This window comes from Solanum tuberosum, unplaced genomic scaffold (assembly GCF_000226075.1).
Source record: "Solanum tuberosum cultivar DM 1-3 516 R44 unplaced genomic scaffold, SolTub_3.0 scf00251, whole genome shotgun sequence".
Classification (NCBI taxonomy): Eukaryota; Viridiplantae; Streptophyta; class Magnoliopsida; order Solanales; family Solanaceae; genus Solanum; species Solanum tuberosum.
In genome coordinates this window covers 284,052-301,405 of record NW_006239173.1, presented here as the reverse complement: position 1 = coordinate 301,405, position 17,354 = coordinate 284,052, and the positions used below count along the sequence as shown (strand labels likewise).

The following is a 17,354-nucleotide window of genomic DNA, read 5'->3' as shown; positions in this document are numbered from 1 at the left end:
GGGGGTGGGTGGGTGTGTGGAGGGGCAAAGGTGTTCTTTTAGGTGGTTTCCTTTGTCTAGAGAAGCTATAGAATCCAAAGTAAAATTAAGTTCTCATGGCCAGCTGTGGCTTTTCCTTTCCGAGTACGTTCAGTAAGGTTGTCTAGGTGCTGGCGGAACATCTCAATTAATACTGAGCAGCTTTTCCTTTTTGAATTAGAAATATTTAGCATCTCATGTTAATCGTTGCATCCATTATTACCACGTTGTTTCTACTGTGATCTTTATTGTCTGCTATTTGTAGTAAGTTCCTTTAACTACAATGACCAAATAGTCTCACCAAATGGTGTGTTGCAAGTCACTTTTTAATCAGAAATTGAAAAGGGTGGCCCAGTGGTTTGAGCTTGGGACTTCCATGTTGGAGGTCTCAAGTTCGAAACCCCTTGCCAGCGAAAGCAAGGGATTTGCCTTCTGGGTTGAGCTGGTCGCACCGGGCTTGCCTAGTGCGGATTACCTTTCCTATGTGGTTTGCGAGCTATTGCATAGGAGCGGGGTTTTACCCTGTGCGCACCCAAAGGATAGCGGCTGCGGGTTTCCCTTGTCATCAAAAAAATAAAATACATCAGCTTTTTATTTTTAAAATGAGAAAATTCTCTCCTTGTTACTTACTGTACTTTCAGAAATGCTTAGCTATGTTCAATTTTTACAGCTTGCTATAGTTGGAAGTAGAGCCTGCTTTCTATGTTCTGACCAGGATTAGTAACTGCTTAACTCATTAGAATTGGTGCATCTGAAAATAGTTCCTTCAACATTGATTAGTTCTTTCCTGTACCAAAAACAAAAGGGACTTTTAGAATATGGATCAACTGATCAAGGGGGGGTGGCCTATCGCCCGATGAGCTGGAGTAACAGCCTTGCGAACCAAGGTTGGTTCAAATCCCAACAAAGGTGTAACTAGGTAATTTCACAACCTAGAGTTACCCAGTACATGTGTTGGTCAATTATTTGAGGTGCGTGCAAACTAACCATGATACCATTATTATTTGATATAAAGGACATCTAGAATAGGAAATAGTGCCTGGAGATTGCACATAAATGCATGACTTTTATGTGTGTCACAGAACTCAGAAGGATTTTAACAGACAAGGAGGGGATTAGTAGGTTTATATCGTCGTTTTTTTCTTCTTCTTGCAAGCCTCTGGAACCAGTTTTAGCTGAAGTTGTAGTCTAAATGGATTATGGATATGGAAATGTTGTGCCTGTCGAGATAAAGCATCTCTTTCGTATTTTTTTCCATATGTCAAGAAGTGTTCATCATCTGCTGATATTAATCTCTGTTTTTTTAGCTGTAGCATCTCTGTGTATCGTCCATTTGACACTAGAGCACATAAATCTTGAATGTCCTTCTGTGCGTGTGTGGTTGTTTACTTAAAGCTTTGATTTCGGAACAATCCTGGCATAGATAGCCATTAGTTTTCAAGGTAATAAGCTGATATCGCTCGTGTCTATTGAAAGAGATGCACACACTTGATGGTTTTCATCTCGCTTTCACATTAAACAATTGTGACATTGGTGTCTCCGATTTGGTATCTGTAGTTACATACTTAGGTTGAGAAAAACTTGGACTCATTACGACTTTACTGCTGCACCTGCCTAACTTTTCTAAAGCTTATAATTCCTTTATTCTGAAGGAGAGCCTGGTAAAGTTGTTGCCATGTGATAAAGAGGTCACGGGGTTTAAAGCCTTGAAAACAGTCTCTGGCAGAAATGCAAGGCAAGACTACGTACAATAGGCTCTTGCGGTCGGGCCCTCCCCAGACCGACCCTGTGCATAGCGGGAGCTTTAGTGTATTGGGCTGACTTTTTTTTTTCATCGCAAATGAGGTCAAAAGTTCATGTCCTTTGTGCATCTAGTTCCATGTATGGCTTCTCAAAATTAGCACAGTTGAGGGTGGTTGGTTGCAAACAGGACGAATATGTGAATGATTTGGCTGTTGGGAAACCACATTTTATGGTTGCATTCATGTGGTTTGGCTGTGAATGATTGTTTCCCTTCACACTAATGCATGCTTAGGATGTGTTCCATTGTGAAATCTTTTTTTTTTTTTTCTAGAGTTGAGCTGCGAAAAACACGTTTGACGTAAAATTCCAAACAAAAAGGTGTTATCACCTCAAATTACTCACCAAAGTAAAAAAAAAAAAAAAAAACTTCAATTTGTATTTATGGGTAATTACAACTTCAATTTTTGATATTATTTTTCACTTTGAAATAAAAGCTTTTTTTTTTTCAAATTATAAATGAAACATGATCAAATGCCCTCCATGGGTAATTGTTTTGTTGTTGGTGGTGGGGTTAGTTTGTTTTGTTGTTTTTGTGTTTTTGTTTGTTGTGGAAGATGTTGCACCATTGATTTCAACCTTTTCTTTGCTTAGAGGAATCAACTTGTACTAGTTCTAGGTTGTGTTAGATATGGTTGAACACATTTTTTGTTTTTCCATATTCGGTTGGTTAAAATATTTGAAAAACATTTTCTTTAGGAAGTGAGGAAAATTAAGTTCATTCCACAAGTGACATCATGTATTGATCGTATCTTCTTAGGGGTGTTTACAGGTCGGTTTAGGTTGGTTATTGGTCAAAATCAAAATCAAATCAAATATAATATACATTTATCTATTTAGTTGTTATTGGATTCAGTTCGGCTTGATTCGGTTATTCGGTTATTAATCATATACAAAACTAAAAGAAACAATTCATTCAAAATGTGAAAAAAGTGACAACAATACATTCAAAATGAAAAATAGTTAGAATGATTGACATTACAAAATTTTCGATCACTAAATTTACTATGAATAAAGCTTCAAATTCACTATTTTGACCTAGAAAAAAGAGACTGACATTTCCAGTCCCGTAAAAATTGTCATAGACACCCATAGGCCATATACATGAAACCAATAAGATAAATGTTCTCACCTTGGGGATATTTGCTTTCATAAGTAAATTATAAATAAATTTGATGAAAACAAGTATAAGATCTTTAAAATTATTTATAAAAATAATATATTATGTGTTAACAATAAAATATATGTATATAATTTATCGGTTTGATTTAGTTATTTCTTTAGTTTTTTTCGAACAAAATCATAACCAAATCAAATACTATCGATTTTTAAAAAGGGAAAATGGACAATTATACCCCCGAACTATCGTAAATGGTATGCAGATACCCTCCGTCATACTTTTGGGACATTAGTGCCCCTGCCGTTCAAAAACTAGAGCATATATGCCCACGTGTCATAATCTTATCCACCGATCGATAATTATTAAATATTGAATCGATGGATAAGATTGCGCCACGTGTCCCTATTTAGTTTTCCGTTAGAGTGAAGGGCATATATGTATTAGTTTTTGGACGACAAGGGAATCAATGTCCCAAAAGTATGACAAAGGGTATCTGCATACCATTTACAATAGTTCGGGGGTATATTTGTCCTTTTTCCCTTTTAAAAATATAAAACCAAATCAAATCAAATCGATTTGGTTCATTCTTGATTTAGATTGATTTTTATTCAAACTGTGAACACCCCTATATCCTCCATGTTCTTTAATACATCTCATCTTCGCCCTACCCTTCATTCCCTACCACTCATCTATCTCAAATCATATTTGTTTAGATTATATACAAATATTTTTTATTACATATCGAACACAAAAATTAACTAAGAAATTTATTTTCTTTCGTACCGAACACACCCCCAACTCTACTCCCTTCCTCTTTCCTCCGATAAGTGATACTTTGATAAATATGTATATGCATATAAGCATAATATCAATAGCAATTTATAGCGATGTTTTATATAAACAGTAATCGATTCAAATGCTTCATAACTTTTTTCATATACATAAAAAAGCAGATTTACACACATTAATATTTTTTTGGCCAATATAACATGGAAAAATTGAAAAATATTTTCTAAATACGAATGGAGAAAAACCTCTTCAAATATTTACATTATTTCATGTATTGCAATAGCCAATAGCTTTCTATATCACCTAGAATTTCCTTTTATTTTTGAATTTTTTTTATATTTAATACTATATCTTTTTTCGCGATTATGAATCTATATATGAGTTTTAAAATGTATTATTCTAAATTCTAATATTTATTTAAGAGTTAATACCTCAAAAGGACGTTATCATATTAAAGATCGATCTATATTTCATAGACATTCTGATGATAAAATTAATGACTATGTGACTTTATATCAAGACATTGCTATCGGCGAAGGACGAAAGCTCATCTTAAATTGTAATAATTCTTATCTAAAAACCTATGCAGTACCAAGAGGCATGGAGAGGGAGCTAAATCTATTTATATTATGTATGTATATATATGTATAAGAGCTAGAAAATAGAGGGGGGAAAATACATTTATGTAACAATTCACATTCATTTTTATTTTTTTTTGTTGGAAAACTGAATTAAAAAGACATAATTCATATTGCCCACAACAATCATTTTATGTATGTGTTAATATTCAAAATTTTCAACCGAGTTTATAATTATTGAATAAATTTTGTTCTGATGGACAATTGAGCTGTTATTATAAAAATATGAGTTTTCAACTGAATTTACTATTATAAAAAAATTATTGAATTTGAAAAATAAGAAAAAAGAAATCTATCAAGTTTAGATAAGCCAAGAAGAAAATAAATAAATAAATTGATTTATGCTTTAATGTACAATTTTTGTTAGTTTTTTAGTTAAATTTTCTTATTGTGTGTACTGTTATAACAAAATTTAATAGTAACTTTTAACTAGATTTTTTTGAATTATTATTTAATTTATTTATCTGATTTTAATTTAACACTTAATTCAAGAAAACAATTTTTTTTTTGAATCTTCTCAAGTTAAAAATAGTAAAATGTATAATATCTTTTACATTCGTATAATTTTAAATATGATGTGAAAAATTAAAATTTAAAACTATAAAAAATAAAAATGACTCAAATCTTTTAAGAACAAACTGAAACATTCCGTATAAACAACAATAACAACATATTCATTCAATGGAGTCTGAATAGAATATACACAATTCTTATTATTACATAGAGAGTCGACTCAAGTGCATCGAACCCAAACACGAGAAAGAACATCCAAACATGAGTGGGAATCATAAAAAAAAGTAGTGGCAGAGAGTGGTTGTCCTTTTCAGGCAGAAAATCCAAAAAAGAAAAGAAAAGACTTAAATCCTAAAATATTTTCTCTGTGCTGCTGTGGTCTCATGTAGGGATGTGGAGCATCCTGTGTAGACAACCAAACGTTAATTAGTTACAGCAAATTTCAGTTGATTTAATTGCTTGTGCCGCTCTTTGAGTATTTAAAGGTGTTTTGGTAAAGCCCCAACAAAAGTATATGCTTAAAGACTCTATTTTTAGCTGACCATTTTTCTTGATTTGGCTGAATGATTGACAATCAAGAAGCATAAGTTGAAGAATTTCTTCATAAGCTTTTGGTGCTTCTTCACATGGAGGAATCTTGGATTGGTACAAGGTAGTTCAAGTGGGTATCACCTTTTACCTTTTCTTTTTGTTGAATTTGGTGGATTCTTGCTGTAACTTGTCTTTTCTTTATCACCTTATTTTGGTACTATATTTATTCTGGATAAAGGTGAGACCTTTTGGAGTTTTTGTCTGGTTTTCAATTTTTTGTTGTTACATTTCAGACTCTTGATTCTTGATTCTTCTAGGCTTTTACTAATAACATAGGGGAGTTTTTCCATCCCCAATTTTGATATCTTCTTGTTGATTATTAAGAATCAATACAAAAGATAGCTAGAGAAACTGAAATTCAAAGAGGATATAGAGAGATGTCTTCTAGTTCTACTACAAACAGGACGAATTGCTCAAGGGGCAGTTCAGCTAGATCTAGGCATGGTGCTAGAGTTATTGCTCAGACTTCAGTTGATGCAAAGCTCCATGTGGAGTTTGAGGAGTCTGAGCAACAGTTTGATTACTCTAGTTCAGTTAACTTGTCTAATTCCACTAGCAATCTTCCATCTTCAACTGTATCTAATTATCTCCAGAAAATGCAAAGGGGAAGTCTAATTCAGCCGTTTGGATGTATGATTGCTATCGATGAGCACAACTTTGCTGTCATAGCGTATAGCGAAAATGCACCAGAAATGTTGGACTTGACACCTCATGCCGTTCCAAGCATCGAACAGCAAGAGGCTCTGACATTTGGAACTGATGTCAGGAAACTGTTTCGATCTTCAGGTGCTTCTGCCCTTGAAAAAGCAGCCAGCTTTGGAGAACTTAGTTTGCTAAATCCTATTTTGGTTCATTGTAAAAACTCAGGGAAGCCTTTCTATGCGATTCTGCACCGCATTGATGTTGGATTAGTAATAGAGTTGGAGCCTGTGGATCCAGATGAGGTCCCTGTAACTACAGCAGGAGCTATAAAATCTTATAAGCTAGCAGCTAAAGCCATTGGAAAATTGCAATCTCTGCCAAGCGGGGATATATCATTGTTATGTGATGTATTAGTTAGAGAAGTGAGTCATTTGACAGGCTATGATCGTGTTATGGTTTATAAATTCCACGAGGATGAACACGGGGAAGTAGTTGCTGAATGTCGTATGCCTGAACTAGAACCTTATCTTGGCTTGCATTACCCTGCTACAGATATACCACAAGCTTCAAGATTTCTCTTCATGAAGAATAAGGTTAGGATGATATGTGATTGCTTAGCTCCACCAATTAGGGTGATTCAAGACCCAAGATTGGCTCAGTCGTTGAGCCTTGGTGGATCCACATTAAGAGCTCCCCATGGCTGTCATGCACAATACATGACCAATATGGGTACTGTTGCATCTATGGCGATGTCTGTGATGATTAGTGAGCAAGATGATGAGTTGGATAGTGACCAGCAAGTGGAAAGAAAACTGTGGGGTTTGGTAGTTTGCCATCACAGTTGCCCTAGATTTCTTTCTTTTCCTTTGAGGTACGCGTGTGAGTTCTTGCTACAAGTTTTCAGTGTTCAGATCAATAAAGAAGTGGAAATGGCAGCTCAACTTAAGGAAAAGCAGATACTGCAAACTCAAACTGTTCTGTGTGACATGCTTCTAAGAGATGCTCCCATGGGGATTGTTACTCAGTCTCCTAATGTTATGGACCTTGTAAAGTGTGACGGGGCTGCACTTTATTATAGGAACAAACTTTGGTTGCATGGTGTTACCCCTACGGAGTCCCAAATCAGAGATATAGCTGAATGGCTTAATGAATCTCATGGTGATAGTACAGGTTTAAACACTGATAGCCTCATGGAAGCTGGCTACCCAGGTGCTTCTGTGCTCGGTAATGCGGTATGTGGAATGGCTGCTATAAAAATAACTTCAAAAGATTTCCTCTTCTGGTTCCGCTCCCACACAGCTAAAGAGATCAAGTGGGGTGGTGCAAAACATCTTCCTGGAGACAAGGATGACGGAAGAAAAATGCACCCAAGGTCATCATTTAAAGCCTTTCTGGAGGTTGTTAAGCGGCGGAGCCTGCCTTGGGAAGATGTGGAAATGGATGCCATCCATTCCCTGCAGCTGATATTGCGAGGATCTTTGCAAGATGAGGCTGCTGATTGTTGTAAAATGATTGTGAATGTCCCTGCTGTAAATACCAGTATAGATAGAGTGGATGAACTTCATATTGTCACAAACGGAATGGTTCGTCTCATTGAGACAGCATCATTACCCATTTTGGCTGTTGATGCTTCAGGCCGTATCAATGGATGGAACTCTAAAGTTTCTGAATTAACTGGATTGCCGGTAGAGAATGCTATAGGTGTACCTTTGGTTGATTTGGTTATTGATGGTACAACAAACACAATTAAAGGTGTTCTCTCCCTGGCTTTGCAAGGTGATATTCTGGTTATCCTTGTCATTTACTTTGTTAGTTCAATATTTGCAATATGTGTAGATGAACGTACCTTGTGAAAAAAACAAAAGATTGTTTCATGCCACTTTATCTATTTTTCCTTTCTTAAATTACAACTTATGCACGAGCTGCATCGGCTATGTCAAATTGTTTATTTATCAATCCTAGCAACATTTAAAAAAAAAAAAATCCTAGCATATTTGGTCTCATTTTGAGTTTGTTTCCTCGTGTATAAAGACCTCTGACATGAAGCTCTAAAAAGAACAAAGGAAATGTCAAAAACTGTAGTGGAATTCGATGAACTGTTTTGGACATTGCAGTTGGGCATTGCTGGTCTTTCACATTTTTGGCCCCTCGTGCAGTCTGAAACTTGTACTTTATTTCGACCTCAATGCTGGATATTATCACATTATTTGTTGTTGCTACTGTTCTCTTCTCCATTATTTTCAGCATGACTTCTCTACTGTATTTCCCTTCCATACTTGATTTTGATATGCTTTACTTGTGCCGAGGGTCTATTTGAAACAACCTCTCTCTACCTTCACAAGGTAGGGATAAGGTTGCGTATGCACCACCCTCCCTAAACCCCACTTGTGGGATTACATTATGTATGTTATTGTTGTTGTTCTTGTTAGGATCCCCATTCAGGGTATTTCCCTCTCCCTTCCTGTCTTATTTCACTGGTATTGCTACTTGACATCCATGCAATAACTTATGTGCTTATTTTGTTCTTTTCGATTTTTTTCCTTGAAAATGATTCTATTTTGATATTTAAATTGCAGGCAAGGAGGAGAAAAATGTAGAAATCAAACTTAGAACACTTGGTCCTCAAGAAAAGGTCGGGTCAATTACAATAGTGGCTAATGCCTGCTGTAGTCGAGATGTTAGACAAAACATTGTTGGAGTTTGCTTTATTGGAAAAGATGTTACTGGGCTAAAGCTGATTAAGGACAAATATAGTCGCATTCAAGGTGATTATGTTGGAATTATCCGCAGTCCATCTCCTTTAATTCCTCCAATTTTTGTGATGGATGAACATGGAAGATGTGTGGAATGGAATGATGCTATGCACAAGTTTACTGGGTCGAAGAGGGAGGAGGTCATTGATCAAATGCTTCTTGGTGAAGTTTTCACAGTCAATAGCTTCGGTTGCAGGGTTAAAGATCAAGACACATTGACCCAGCTCACAATATTATTGAATAGAGTAATTGCTGGTGGGGAAGGTGAGAAGTTGTTTTTCGGGTTATTTAATAAACAGGGTAAGTATATTGAAGCCTTAATCTCTGCAAATAAAAGGGTTGATGACAATGGTCGGGTAACTGGGGTCTTGTGCTTCCTGCATGTTCCTAGTCCAGAACTTCAATATGCAATGCATGTGCAAAAGCTGTCAGAACAAGCTGCTAAAAATAGTCTTAAAAAGTTGGCTTATGTTCGACTTGAACTAAAAAACCCTTTAAATGGAATAAACTGCATACAGAATCTGCTGAAATCTTCTGATTTAAGCAAAGATCAAAGGCAATTGCTGAAGACAAGCACAATGTGTCAAGAACAACTAGCCAAGATCATTGATGACACTGATATTGAGAGTATTGAGGAATGGTATGATAATCTGACCTGCATTTATTGTTATACCTTTTATGTAAAGAAGAAATATCTGTTTTATGCTCAGGCCATTGCACTAGTATTTCTGCTCATCTGGATCATAGCTGTAACTTCTATGTACTTGCAAAGAGCTACTCTGCCTGCCTGTTTTACACAAAGTGTGTGCCTGGCATTTTGGGAGATTGCTAAGGAAGTTCCTTTTCTTTTTTTTTTTCCGTTTTGTAGAGATTGCTAAGGAAGCTGATGCATCAGTTCTTCTGTTCTTTGCTTTCAAAAGTCTTTGATGTCTTTCTCTCTTCTTGATGTTAGTTTATGTATCTCTATGGTGAATGGCGGGGATGGATTGAAACAAATGAAGAATGGGTTGCTTAGAAGTTCCCTTAGGTTATCCAAAAGGCTAATGATCCACAATTTATGCTATGTGGTCACTATTACGCTTAAGGCTCTTACCCTGTCAGGAAAATAGAGAAAGGAAGAAAAGAGTCAAAGTACAAGAAGGGAAAGTAGGAAAGAAAATAGTGGGCTTAGAAATGAAATTGTCCTGCTCTCTGGTTTTCAAACTGAGAATTAGAGAGAGCCCAACTGTACAATAAACTATGTTGCGTGGGCACTTCAAAATTCGTGTGCGACACCTGTGTCGAGTGTCGACACGACATGGGTGTGGGTGAAGTGTGGGATTAATACCTGATTTGGTCAACTTGCCTTGGACACTTTGACTACATTCTCTGACCGAGAAGTATAGATTGATTGGGTATATATATTTGTCTAAAGTATGAAAATGCTTTTCTATTATGCAAGGTACCGTTTGAGTAAAATATTGGTGTTTATAAAGAATATTAAGTTAGATTAATTTAAGTTCTATAACTTTAACTAATCAAAATCTATAGTTTATATGTCGTAATATACATTTATTGGTCATATCCCAATACCCATATCTGCACTCAGATCATACCCCTGAATTCTAATTTTTGTGATGAAGAATCCGACCTCTAATCTGCACCCATATTGGATTCCCACACCATGTCCGAGCAACATAGATGACAACTACACAAAAAGCTTCAATCTAGTTGGGGCTGACTGTATGAACCCTCAGCATCATATATGCTCTATTTGGGTCCATAATATTTCGATATTCCGTACTTAAGGATTATCACACAAGGAGTCTCTACTATACTCTAGTAGTTCTATCCTTATTATACAAGAGTCTTCTAGTTGGTATCACCTATATGGATTTTCAACTTCCATTTTTACTAGATTTGGCTGGATACTGATATATTCTAAAAAAAAATTAGATGACATTTTTAAGTAAACTTTTTTCGATGTGATTTTAGGTCTACCTCTTCCTCTTTCAACACGTTCATATTCATCATATTTTCACATCTGAGAACTGGTGCATTTGGAGGCCTATGTAACATGTGGTCAAACCATTTCAAACAACATTCTCTCATTCTATCCTCTATATGCGCTACTTGCACTTGTAGGTGGTTGTGATCATTTCTGATCTTATCTAATATTGTATGACCGCAGATCCATTTTAATTTGCATCTCTGTGACACTCATTTTGTGGATATTTATTATCTTTATATATTTTTGGACTGGTCCTGATCATTGCAATATTTTTTTCAGCTATATGGAAATGAACTCTTGTGAGTTCAATCTTGGAGAAGTTGTTACAGTGGTCATTAATCAAGTTATGATTCTTAGTCAGGAGCGCAAGGTTCAGGTCACATGGGACTCGCCTGTCGAAGTATCACAGCTGTACCTGATTGGTGACAATTTGAGGCTTCAACAAGTCCTTTCTGACTTTTTGACCACAGCTATCCTCTTTACTCCCTTTGAAGACTCCTCTGTGCATTTCAGAGTAATTCCAAGGAAGGAACGTATAGGGACGAAGATGTACGTCATGCATCTTGAATTTCGGTAATCATTCTCTTATCACTCAGATTTGGATTTATTGATTATTTTGCATGCAAGTCATTTGTCAAAATGAAGTCTATGGGCTTGTTTTAGATTGTGAACTAACTACTGCTAGTTATCTCAACGTAATCCCAGCTATGTTCTCAAGATTGTGATTACACTCCATGCTTCTTAGTGTACATCTTTTGCTGTTTTATTGGAAAACACGGTTTTTTTAAAGTATGATTTGTGTGGCTTAAAATGTTTAAACAGAGTAAATTACAGAAATTTGACTTCTACGAGTACTAATCCAAATGTAGAGACTTTAGATTCTGTGACAAAGTGCGCAAGTTCCATTCTTCATTTCCTCAAAGCTATTTTTTCTCTAATGATATCTGAAGAAAGCTCCTCCGCTTTAAACATGGGAGACCATTAAGTGAACATGTAAATTCTCTTGAATTGGAGGTACCGATGCATATAATGTACCCGCAAACCATGCTGAAGCTGAAAAATGCCAAGTAAAGCTTTCTGAGCTGCTGAAACGGCACTAAAATGCCCTATTGCGTGTTAATCTTTTATCTCTCTTGTAATATGGGGTTAAATAATAAACGTATTACATAAGGCTTGGGAGATTAGAGGGGACACAAATAGTATGAAGACTAGGACAACTAATTGTATTACGGAAGCAACTAGGAAAGTGAGGGGTTTCAAAGGGTAACTTTGGTGGACATAGAGGGGACTGGTGGTGGAATTGAGAGGTCCAAGAAAAAGTGGAATTCAAGAAAGTTGCTTACATGAAGTTAGCGGAGAGCAATAAAGAGGAGGAAAAGAGGGCAAATAGGGAGAGGCACAAGACTTGAAGGAAGGAAGCAGGGATAGCAGTTACGACGGCTAAAATGGCAACATTTGAACACGTGTATGAACTAAAGGACAAAAATGAGGAAAAGAAGTTGTATAGGCTTGCCAAGGCGAGAGAAGGAGAGCTCGCGACCTAGACCAAGTGAGGTGCATTAAAGACAAGAATGAAAAAATATTGGTGGAAGAGACGTACATTAAACACAGATAGCAGGATAATTTCATACTCTTAATGTAGAGGGACAGGAATATTGTGTCGGGTGATTTAGAGCACTTCGAGAGCCATCAAGATTTTGGATATTGTAGGTGTATAAAGTTTGGGGTGGTTAAGGGGGAAATTGCAATTTGTAAGATGAGAGGGGGAAGAGTGATTTGGCCAAGGTGAGATTCCGATGAAATTTTGGAACAGCGCAGGCAAAATAGGTATGTAGTGGCTGACTTAGTTGTTTAATGTTACTTTTAGGAAGACTAAAATATCCGGAGAATGGATGTGGGATATAATGATCTCGTTGTACAGGAACAAGAGTGATACTCAAAATTGCAACAACCATATGGGTATCAAACTATTAGGCCACACTATGAGTGTTTGGGAGAGAGTGGTTGAGATGAGGATTAGGAGGGATGTGTTTATTTTCGAGAACCAATTCAAATTCACGCTAGCGTGAACAACTATGGAAGTCATTCATCTTTTAAGGAGATTGTTGGAGTAGTATAGAGATAGAAAAAGAGACTTACATATGATGTTTATTGACCTAGAAAAGACATATGACAAAGTCCCAAGGGAGGCTTTATGGTGATGCTTGGAGTTTAGAGATGTACATGTGGCATATATTAGAGTGATTAAGGATGGACATTTACAATGGAGCCAAGAACAGAGTGAGAACAGTCGAAGAAACACTTCCCAATTGAGATGGGGTTGCACCAGGCATTAATTCTTAGCCCATTGTTTTTTGCATTGGTGATGGATGAATTGATATGACATATTTTGGGGAAAGTACCATGGTGTATGTTATTTACTGATGATATAGTATTGATTGACGCGACATGCGGGGAAGTTAATTGTAGACCGGAGGTTTGGAGAGAGACCTATAGTCTAAAGGTTTCAGGTTGAGCAGAATCAAAATAGAGTACACGGAATTCAAGTTCAGTGACGCGTCACATGTGGCGGATGTGGAAGTGAGGATTGATACACAAGTCATTCCTAATAGAGGAAGTTTCAAGTATCATGGGTCAGTAATCTAAGGAAATGGGGAGATCGATGATGATGTCACACATCGTATTGGAGCTAGGCGGATGAAATGGAGGCTCACACATAGTGTCCTATGTGATAAAAATGTACCACCTTGACTTAACGACAAGTGTTATAGAATGATTGTTAGACCAACTATATTGTATGGAGCAAAGTGTTAGCCAATCAAGAACTCACACATCCAAAAAATGAAATTAATGAAAATGGGGATGGTTACATGAATGTTTGGGAACACTAGGAGAGACAAAATTAGGAATGAGGATATACGGGGGCAAGGCGGGAGTGGCCTTCGTGGTGGACAATATGCGGGAAGCAAGACTGTGATGTTCAGGCATATGAAGAGGAAGAACATAAGTGCTCTAATGAGGAGGTGCGAGGTTGACAGTGATAGCCTGATAGGTCTAAGGAGGGGTAGAGATGGATCTTGGAAGAACTGGGGAGAGGTGATTAGACAATATATGACACATCTTTAGCTCACTGATCCTATATAAGAGAAAATGGAGGTTGAGGATTAGAGTAGAAGGTCTGTTGGTAATCAAGTGATTTCTCTCTTTCCTGTGGGAGAGCATCGTATTCTTCAATTTTATCACCATTGTTGTTTATGTTACTTTGGTTATCTTTACTATTTTTCTCTGTCAAATCTCAAACTTTTCTTTTCTTCGATATTTTCAGCATAGCTTGTTTAACTCCTGTATTTTTCAAACTTGTTTTGAAAAACACTTTTCTTGAGCTGAGAGTCTTTTGCAAATAATCTCTCTACCCTCTATGATAGGGGTGGTTTGCCTACACCGCACTTGTGGGGATCACACTGGGTATGTTGTTGTTGTAGTATCAAACAAGGGAAATCTGCCTCGAATTTCTTTTTCCTGGTCTGTTAGAATTTACTTAGAAGGCTAGAAGTAGCAGTGCAGTGCTCGATTAGGTTTTTAGCAGTTTTCACTGATTCTGAGATTTCAAATGTTGGAACTCTTTGGAGTGATCCTTTTCTGTCACCCTTTAGCATAAGAGTAATACATTGCATATATTATTGTAGTAACCAACATTTTCTTCTAGTTAAAAGGAGGGGATGGAAAGAGAAGGGGTAAATTGAGATTACCCTCCAGAAAAGAAGGAAGAAAGGAAAAAATAAATATAAAATATCTCAATTTATCCAATTTTTTAAATTTATTTTTGGTAATGACTGTGAACTATTACCATTGACAACCAAGAAAGTAATACAAACTAAAGAGCACCTAGGACTACAATCACCTTCTAGGAAGGGTACTATAGCCATCTAGGCCCCAGGCAGAACAAGAACCAAAGCAAACAAACTAATTACATAATTTCCGAAACAAAGACCGACATCTATGTGCTCTCTTTGTTCTATGCAGTAACTGTAGTCTATGTTTGATCTCTTTTTGTATCTGTGTACAACAACAACAACAATATAACCATTTGAACCCACAGATCCCACTTGTGGGATTACAAGGGTATGTTGTTGTTGGTTAAATGCTAGATGCTTAAGTACTTGAAGTTGTAATCTTTTAGTCCTATATCACAATAAAATCTCTCTTCAAATAATAAGCTATCGCATACCCTTTCTCCTAATTCTTAACCAAGGTTTATGTGCTAAGTTTGAAGAGTGATCTGCTTCCACTGTACGTTAAATCTTACTATATTGCATTTCACCTCTCAGGATCACTCATCCATCCCCAGGGATACCTGACGAGCTAATTCAACATATGTTCCACTACAGTCAGAGCATATCAAGGGAAGGTCTTGCCCTATACATCAGCCAGAAACTTGTTAAAATCATGGATGGCACCGTCCAGTATCTTCGTGAGGCGGAGAGATCCTCATTCATTATATTAGTTGAATTTCCGCTGGTGGAGAAGAACAACAACTAATAATTCCAGACATAAGTGTTCCTGACTATCCTGCTGCAGACAACATATTTTTACATGGCCAAGTGTACTTTACCTGACTATTTCTAATGGCTCTTCATAGTTTACCTAGCGAAGACTGCTGATATCTTTGCTCCATCACTGGAAAAAGGCTAATTTCAGAGAATCAGCTGCTCGACCAGGCACGTGGCGTTGTTATTTGAATGGATTGTATGTTTACCCATTGGAGTGGTGGTATGCCATCTAATGTAGAGGCTGCAACATCAGTGTCAACAGTTGCTTTTCGAGGCCAGAGGGTCGTTGCTGCTTCTTCTACCTAACAGCGTGGGGCGCGGGCATCTTCATAGCCATTTAGGCATGTTGTTATTTCAGCATAACTTAGCTATCAACTGACATAATGTACAGCAACTATTAAGAAGAACAACCTTTCAACATATCACTCTACTACTTCGAAGTAAAATCCACATAATCTTAATGTCAATCTTGTATTGTTTCATCTTCCCATCTTTATTGCAATATTAACCTTTGATAATGTCAATGTACATGTAATCAATCAACAATTTATTTTCCTAATAAAATATACCCAACCTTTTCATTCATTTTCTCCATACACGAAGAGTTTAGAAGTCATAATCATCATTTAGCATAATTGAGTTTTTGATGATTTAGTAGTGAACCAGCATGAAGATGTAATCCTGGTTGTCTAATATATGTTGATTCTTGAAAAGGTATTTGATGTATGAAATGAAGTTTTTTGTTATTTTCTTTTTTCATCTTTTAACCAAATTAAAATTACATACTTTTGAACAAACCTAAAGATTATGTATCACATTCTAAAGATAATGGAGTTACTGGACTTGTATACATGGGAATGGCTTGGTTGCCTCGAATGTGGTACATCATTATTGATATACTTGTGCCTTTTTTTGGTTGGTAAAAAGCAAGTTAGTCCTATTTAGGTGTTTTAATAATTTTTTTAATATTATGTATTTACGCTAATTCTATGTCGGCAACTCCGATAATGTTAGATGTTATATTATCTGAATTAGTTTTACATATATAGTTCAACATTTCCTATTTCATGACCTACTCCTTCCGTTCTTTTTTAGCTGTTACTATTTTCTTTTTAATAGTCAAACGATATAAATTTTAACTAACATTTTCAAATATGTTTTTCCATCATATTGATATGAAAAAAATTACAATTTATAGTACTTTTCGTATAGTTTTTTAATAGCTAAATTCTTATTTTAAAATATCAAATTAGTGCAATCTAAATTAAATTTAAAAAATCGTCAAATTGACTCTCAAAAAGCACAATATGACAGCTAAAAATAAATAGTGGGAGTAATAACTAAAATTGTGTTAAAATTAGATGATATTGTTGTGTTTGACTAAACACATGCTTAGTAGAATAATACATAAAATTAGGCATGTACAAATTTTATAAAAATAACCGTCTTTGGAAACATGGATTTGAAGATATAAAATTAGGAATGTACAGATTTTATGAAAATAATAGGGGATAAACGTGCAAAGACTAGTATATATATATATATTAGTCCCTCATATTTGCAATATTGGTACACTTTTGATGAGTCCGGAGCCTAAAGGGCAAAAAAAATTGTCAAAAATTCCAAAAGGGCACATCACTTTTTATTTTAGCCAAAAGGGTAAAATCGCTGCGTCAGCAGCGATTTTCCTCTGACAAAATGACGAAATAGCAGCGATTTCGTGTAAAAAAATAATAATATTTTTTTAAATTAAAAATCGCTGCCACAGCAGCTATTTTGTAAAAAAAAAATAATTAATTAAAAATCGCTGCGATTTTGTAAATTGTTTTAATTAAAGATCGCTGCTTTTTCTTTAAAAAAACTAAAACGGCACATCAAAAAAAAAATTAACCAAAAGGGCTTCTGACAAAACAAAAATAAAAATCGATGCATATTTTCTCAAAAAAAAAA

At 35.9% G+C, this 17,354-nt stretch overlaps 1 protein-coding gene across 3 annotated transcripts; it reads left to right on the top strand.

Moving 5' to 3' along the window:
• Positions 1–5,152: 5,152 nt before the first annotated feature.
• LOC102595581 (phytochrome C) lies at positions 5,153–15,989 on the top strand. 3 transcript variants are annotated; one of them, XM_006357578.2, is made up of 5 exons: positions 5,154–5,530; positions 6,063–7,887; positions 8,688–9,504; positions 11,134–11,427; positions 15,183–15,989. In XM_006357578.2, the coding sequence occupies exons 2-5, from the start codon at positions 6,066–6,068 to the stop codon at positions 15,391–15,393; spliced, it is 3,144 nt and encodes a 1,047-aa protein (XP_006357640.1). In that variant the 5' UTR covers positions 5,154–5,530; positions 6,063–6,065; the 3' UTR covers positions 15,394–15,989. The 3 variants fall into 3 exon arrangements, with proteins under 3 accessions (XP_006357639.1, XP_006357640.1, XP_015169004.1); XM_015313518.1 differs by having other exon boundaries at positions 5,154–5,539; XM_006357577.2 differs by having other exon boundaries at positions 5,153–7,887.
• Positions 15,990–17,354: the final 1,365 nt, after the last annotated feature.

Excerpts from the sequence above, each read along its gene's own strand:
- LOC102595581 (XM_006357577.2), top strand. The coding sequence starts at position 5,847 with ATGTCTTCTAGTTCTACTACAAACAGGACGAATTGCTCAAGGGGCAGT. Across the intron at positions 7,888-8,687 it reads TCTCTCCCTGGCTTTGCAAG|GCAAGGAGGAGAAAAATGTA; the intron begins GTGATATTCTGG and ends TTTAAATTGCAG. Across the intron at positions 11,428-15,182 it reads GTCATGCATCTTGAATTTCG|GATCACTCATCCATCCCCAG; the intron begins GTAATCATTCTC and ends TTCACCTCTCAG.